The sequence below is a fragment of the Apium graveolens genome, chromosome 7 (genome assembly GCF_009905375.1).
Source record: "Apium graveolens cultivar Ventura chromosome 7, ASM990537v1, whole genome shotgun sequence".
Classification (NCBI taxonomy): domain Eukaryota; kingdom Viridiplantae; phylum Streptophyta; class Magnoliopsida; order Apiales; family Apiaceae; genus Apium; species Apium graveolens.
In genome coordinates, this window is record NC_133653.1 from 53,849,348 (window position 1) to 53,856,188 (window position 6,841).

Genomic DNA, 6,841 nt, shown 5'->3' on the forward strand with positions numbered 1-6,841 from the left:
CGGGGAATTTTTTGGGTTCGGGGGCGAACAACGTGAAAATAAATTATAAAAAAATTCGGGTATCGTGGCGGGTTCGAGTATTAGGGAATTATACTTTCATGAAGTTTAAGTTTTTTTTTAATTTTTTAATTATATAAAATTTTGTAGTAGATTATGATTTAATAAATATAATTTTAATATTGTCTATAATTATAAATACATTTAAATGAATTGGTATTTAAAATATGATGTTAAATTTAAAACATAGTTATATATCATGATTTATTAAATTAATTTTATTATAAATGCATTACAAAATATATCATTTTATTTGATTAAAAAAATATTAAAATTCATGAATATCCGGTGACCGGAAAGCAAAATAATTTTCTTTCACGAATCAGGACAGGTTTTGGGAGTGTGTTAGGATTTGGGAATCGGGAGTGGGATAGCAATCCTCGACCGCGAAGTGACCCGACGCCCGATTCTAAAGCGCAACCAAACAAGTACACATAGTCCTTCTGTCGCAAAACAAGTCTTCATATATTTCAAGGGAAACTTCTTAATAATTTTGTGTTTCACACACTTCTCTTTGCTGCCTGCCCTGGTTCCTCTCCTAATCCTTTTCAATCCCTGCTAGCTTTCAAGTGTTTTTCACTTAATATGTAATCTACTTCTTTTACATCATTATAGCATATACAAACTATGATGCATAATTTCGTATCTGTTAACATGCTATCTTGAATTCAAAATGAATATAACAACATGAATTAGGCATTTGATTGCTTTTGTGTTTCACCCAACTGAGGACTAGACAGATTATTCAACATTCTGCTCACCCAAATTTTATTAATTGTTAAACAAGAAATTTATAATGATAATATTGATAAAGTTACTATCTTTCTTGGTTTTCTAATTCATATGATAAAGAACACTCAACTGAAAGTTCCCTTTTTGATTCTTAATACATTTGTTTCTCCATAGTTAAGGATTCCTGACTTGAATGCTATTTTGATTTCTACGTAATTGCAGCGCCTTGGATTAAAATTATAGGTTCCGAGAAGTGGTTGTATTGTGGTCTTTGTCTTGGAAGGGATTATGTCTGGCTTAAGTATTTTTAGGCGGTTAACTTCCACCACCAAATGTGTCACTAAGGTTGTCTTAAATTCTTGCAAAGGTACGTCCGTTTACTTATCTTGGCTAGTGTAGTCATGTACTTTAAATTTTGAATTTAATGTGGAGCGTGATACTACTATGAAGTATGAACTAAGTTTGATGTTATCCTATTATTACTCCTCTATATTGTAATTTGTTTGTGTTTCCGATCACATATTTAATCAAAAGCTATTCCTGTTTGGTATTTAATTAAGCTTGTATCTATTTCATAGGCCTCTGGTTGAGAACTTAGTTTCTAATTGTTTTTCTCATTAGACAATTGTTTGACTGAATACAACATAAAAATTTCTGAAATAAGAAAGTAAAACCTTTTCAGGATATTCATTAGAAAATAATATGTACTCTTGATGACTGTATTTATCGGCTTTTATGCAGCACCTGCTTCTTTCTTTCACTCATCTCCGGATTCCACAGTGGAAGTGCACTCAGAAGAACAGGAAGTAGTTATTGCCTTAGGAAGCAATGTGGGTGACAGGCTTAACAATTTTGATGAAGCCCTTCAGCTGATGAGGAGATCAGGAATTGATATCAGGAGGCATGGTTGTCTCTATGAAACTGAGCCTGCTTATGTTACTGATCAACCTCGATTTCTTAATTCTGCAATTAGAGGTGTTACAAAACTTGGTCCTCATGAGTTATTGGATGTGCTAAAAAAAATTGAGAAGGATATGGGGCGTACTGATGGTATAAGATATGGGCCAAGACCAATAGACTTGGATATATTGCTATATGGTAGATACAGGATTACTTCTGATCGTCTAATTATTCCTCATGAAAGAATATGGGAAAGACCATTTGTGATGGCTCCGCTGGTAGATTTATTGGGATCTGATTTAAATAGTGATGTTGTCGCATGCTGGCATTCTTTGTCAATACATCCTGGTGGAATTTTTGAATCATGGGAAAAACTTGGCGGTCAATCTTTGATTGGAAAAGATGGAATGAAAAGGGTGTTACCAGTTGGGAAGAGCTTATGGGACTGGTCTCGAAAAACCTCTGTGATGGGTATACTGAATGTGACTCCAGATAGCTTTAGTGATGGAGGAAAGTATCAGTCTGTGCAAGATGCAGTTTCACAGGCTCGATTGATGATCTCGCAAGGGGCAGATATTATTGATATTGGTGCACAATCAACCCGTCCGATGGCATCAAAGATTTCACCTGAGGAGGAACTGGAAAGACTAATTCCAGTCTTAGAAGCCATTTTAAAAATGCCCGAGGCGGAAGGAAAGTTTATGTCCGTGGATACATTCTATTCGAAGGTTGCATCTGAGGCTGTCAGTAAAGGGGCTCATTTTGTGAATGACGTCTCTGGTGGACATTTGGATTCAAAGATGCTTGATGTTGTTGCAGGACTGAAGGTTCCTTATATCACAATGCATATGAGAGGTAACCCCTCCACAATGCAGAATAGCGAAAATCTTGAATATGACGATGTTTGTAAGGATGTTGCTGCTGAGTTATGTATGCGTGCTCGAGATGCAGAGTTGTCAGGCATCCCAGCTTGGAAGGTTATAATAGACCCTGGAATTGGTTTTTCAAAGAAAACGGAACATAATTTGGACATTCTTATGGGTTTACCAACTATTCGGAAAGAAATTGCTAGGAAGAGCCTGGCTGTTTCTCATGTTCCTCTATTGATTGGCCCTTCTAGAAAGAGATTTTTGGGAGACATCTGTTCTCATTCTGCTGCAAGTGATAGAGATCCAGCGACTGTTGCTTCAGTTACCACAGGGGTTTTGGGGGGCGCAAATATTGTAAGAGTTCATAATGTTAGAGATAATGTGGATGCTGTAAGGCTTTGTGATGCAGTGCTAGAAAGGAGGACATCTTTGGCATAATAGTAAGTATCATGGTTTGAATTATACTGCGTTTTAGTGTTAGATTAGGTAATACAGTGGTTTGAAAATTTTTGTGAAAATGGCTCAACTGCAGATTTTCAGTTCTATCTAATAAGCATGCAGACTAGGGAAATATCTGTGGAGGCTACTACTCTTAATTGTCTTGCCGATTGTTTGTGAGAAAAGAGAGATATGTACACATACCTGCTCGAATTGTAAAAGTTACGGTGCTTGATGTATGTCACTTATGAGACAATTTAGAAGACTATTTTGAGCGGGGTTTTGGACAGAAGGAAAGTTTTGGAAGCTACTGAATTAGGTCGAGTTGATTAAAAAGTATACTGAGTTTGAGAAGCCTAAAGCATAAGTAGGAGGTATTGTTTTCAGGATAAGGGTGAAGAACTTTATAAGAGTCTCATAAACTTTAATTTACTGTTGTGTTTAATGTGTCAGGTTATTTTCTTATGGATGTGATATGACTTGAGAGTTAAGAGTTTCAGACCTTGATACCATGCCTCGCGGGAATTTTTTTTAATATGTATTGTTGTCTTCACTGTAAGTTACTCCTGGACTACTATATTATATTCTATGTTTTTTTGCCGTGTTAGTTTTTATTTTCAGTTTAGAAGTACATATGCTTCTTCTTAGTCAATGAGCATATTCTAGGTGATGGCCCAAAATAATATTATCTTTCATCCATCAAGATGATGCATTTGAAGTTCATTTAAGATTTAAGACTTTTAGTGCGTATATTCCCAGAAAATTTAAAATCGATTCCGCCACAAAATTAAGAACATATTACATAATATATTCTCAGTTGTGTATACTTCTAAAGGCGCCACCGAGTTGATTAGTTTTCAGCAATTACAATAGTCATGATTTGTAATATCTGTTGTCACTTGAGTTAGACTAAGTCATTGACTCATTGCTATGCTGCCTCTACTACACAATGTCATCTGTTGCTTTACTTTCTGGTTTTAGGTGAAGGGACGCACACGTAGCATACTGGTAAATTTAGTGTAGGCATTTGGAACAAGAAATGGACAGAATGAACAAACATGTAAGGAATATTCTACTGTATATTTAATTTTAAGTTTGCGCTTAATATTTCCTGTTCTGGCTTCTAATCTTAGTTGTATAATTAGTTAAAATTTTGAAAATCAGGCTCTACATGAAAATTCTGGCTCTTAAACTTAGTTAAATAGTTTGTTAAATGTTTAACACTCTGAATTTACATTATTTTGCAATAGATTTATATAGTTTCTCTACGTGCAAGTTTTTGCTCTGAATATTCTAGCCTCCTGCCAGTATGTCTCAAACACAATTTATTCAGCCATTAAAGTATCTAATGGACATTAAGTGCCCGTTTGGGAAATCTGAAAATAATTAACTTACAACTTAAAATGAATAAGTGAATTATAAGTGATAAATAAAAGAATATTTAGCAAAAAAAAAAATAAAAGAATACTTATAAGTTAAATAAGTGTTTGGATAATTTTACTTATAAGTTAGAATTTTTTTTCTCTAAAATGAATTAAAATACATAATTATTAAATATAATTATCTAAATTCTAAAATGTTAAGTTAGATTAACATTAAAAAATATAAATTTTAAAATTGAGGTTAATAAATCAGCAAAAAATTAAAATAAGTTGAAAAAAAGTACGTCGTTACTAACATTCAACTTATCAGCTTATAAGTTTTAAATTCAGCTTATAAGTTGGGTCGACAAACACTCGTCGATAAGCTGTTACGGGCTTATAAGCCATAAGTGGCTGCCACAGTGGGCTGCCAAACAGGCCCTAAACTTGTCCTGAATTTATTGAAAGTGAGATGCAAAGTCATGGAAGTACCGTTTATAGATAGGATTATAATACCGCTGAAGATTTTATTACTGCTTTGTGGACCGACCAGATAGGAAAAATATGTACAAATGGCAAAAGAAAGTTTTATAAATTACTGTTGATGAGAAGCTTTAACTGGAAGTAATAGGAAAGCCAATTCCATGGCGTTGAGTAGGGAATGCAACGAATAACATACTACAAATGACTCCGATTCCAACTGGTATTGTTGTTAGAAGCTCTTTAGTCTCATCCGATGGTGCTGGATAGAAGCAGTTTACAACCTCTTGATCAAACAGTGCAACAGCTGCAAAAATCAGTATTGACATGAAAGCATGAATGAAATCTATAAATCTCAGAGAATACTTGGCAGCAAGCTCAGGTGGTAAAGTTGTGGACCCATCAATAACCCACAGGCCACGTATTGTGGCAAAACCATAGCAAATGTTCCCGGTCTGGTCCTTGAAACTATCCGTAAAGCTCAGGAAAAAACATGACAATCCACAAAGCGCAATAAGCACTGCAGTCATGGACCGGCCAACTGGGTCACAGTCACCTTGGTTTGTGAAAATGGGGGCTAGCATTTGGAAAGCAAGAACAGAACCAGTAGGCAAAAGATTGGCTAAATGTGCTGTGCTTTGAAATGTCTGGCTTATGGCTTGCTGGATCAAAGATCTTTCTACTGTCTTGGGTAACAGAAGAGGAGCTTCTTCGTTGCAATCATCTTGAGGCACCTCGTATTCCCCATTAAGGTCCATGGCTTCAATTTTTCCTCTCTTTATATTCTTGAAAGTTTGTAATTATAAGGTTGATGTATAATTGTACTTTATATAAAGATATAATTACAGTTACAATACAAGAAGGGATTGAGTGAAAGATAAGAAAACAAGGCAGGGGTGGCTAGTGATGGCTTGGAAGAAACAGAAACCTTTAGCATAAAGTATATTTAACTGAAATTCAGGAATAAAAGTTTGGTTTTTTCATGTTTTGTGCTGGTAACTTACCAACTTAGTTGTGTAAAGAAATAATATGAGGTGGCATTATGGCATATATCCTTTTTTGGTGTTTGTAAAGTTTAGTTGTTTTTTGTGTTGCCAAAAAACAAATAAAGATATTGTTATTGAGTGTGGTCTTTACTCATCTGCTATGAGTTGCAAGCAAGGGTCTTTTGCTCTTGTTATGAATGACATAGTATTTCTATTTTATAAACAAATAAGAAGACAACTATACAAGTGTATGGGATTTTTTTATTATGAATCTCAGTGTTTCCAGGGCAAAGATTATAGACATTAGACACTACTTGTATTCTTTTTCAACAGACACTGCGATGAGTAAACTAATACTCATTTAAGGGGAAATTAGGATAATATTTTAAAATAATTGAACTGCTTATTTGATACGGGTTATAAATTATGATGATCCATTATGTTGTGAAACTGACTAGCAATGTAATGATTTTTTCTAATTTTTATTTTATTTTTAAGCTAAAAATTATTTTCACAGTGAGCAAATAACCATTATCTGTATCATCACAAAATTTTGTTTACAATCTTCAAATATTTAAGTAATCTTTTTCTGATACTTCATTTATTTATTCTTGACCCAACAAATTTTATTACTCCCGACCAAATCTATACTATACTATAATAACCGGAATGAGGTATAATTTGTAGTTTGGTTAACCCTCATTTTGGTTATTCCTTTGCATCACGACCGTCAGATTTTTTTCAACAAATAATCAGAGCCGTTAGATCCAAATACCGGAAAATACACTACACAAGGTCTCATGTTCGAATCTCGTCAACAATAAACATATATATTATTATTTATAAAATACATATAAATTCTCTGGTTTGAATCCCGTTAATTATAAACATTTATATTATTATTTATAAAGATTCGTATTAAGTTTTCAAGTTCGAATCTCACCAACATAGAATATTTCCATAATTATCTATGAATAAGATCTCATCAATCATATATCATTTATATTATTTGAACTTA

General features: G+C 33.9%; 2 protein-coding genes across 6 annotated transcripts; one reads left to right on the top strand and one right to left on the bottom strand.

The window, feature by feature from the left end:
• Positions 1-347: 347 nt before the first annotated feature.
• On the top strand, positions 348-5,820 carry LOC141671144 (folate synthesis bifunctional protein, mitochondrial-like). Of its 5 annotated transcripts, XR_012554969.1 has the most exons (7): positions 348-485; positions 1,012-1,156; positions 1,531-2,998; positions 3,091-3,370; positions 3,450-3,551; positions 3,978-4,056; positions 4,983-5,820. XR_012554969.1 is itself a non-coding variant. In XM_074477278.1 (4 exons), exons 2-3 carry the CDS (start codon positions 1,078-1,080, stop codon positions 2,994-2,996), a joined length of 1,545 nt encoding a protein of 514 aa, XP_074333379.1. In that variant the 5' UTR covers positions 348-485; positions 1,012-1,077; the 3' UTR covers positions 2,997-2,998; positions 3,091-3,695. The 5 variants fall into 5 exon arrangements, 1 of the variants encoding a protein (XP_074333379.1); XR_012554967.1 differs by having other exon boundaries at positions 3,978-5,820; XR_012554968.1 differs by having other exon boundaries at positions 373-644; positions 3,978-5,820.
• Positions 4,860-5,595, bottom strand: LOC141671145 (protein DMP6). The gene has a single exon (XM_074477279.1). The coding sequence runs from the start codon at positions 5,593-5,595 to the stop codon at positions 4,972-4,974; it is 624 nt and encodes a 207-aa protein (XP_074333380.1). The 3' UTR covers positions 4,860-4,971.
• Positions 5,821-6,841: the final 1,021 nt, after the last annotated feature.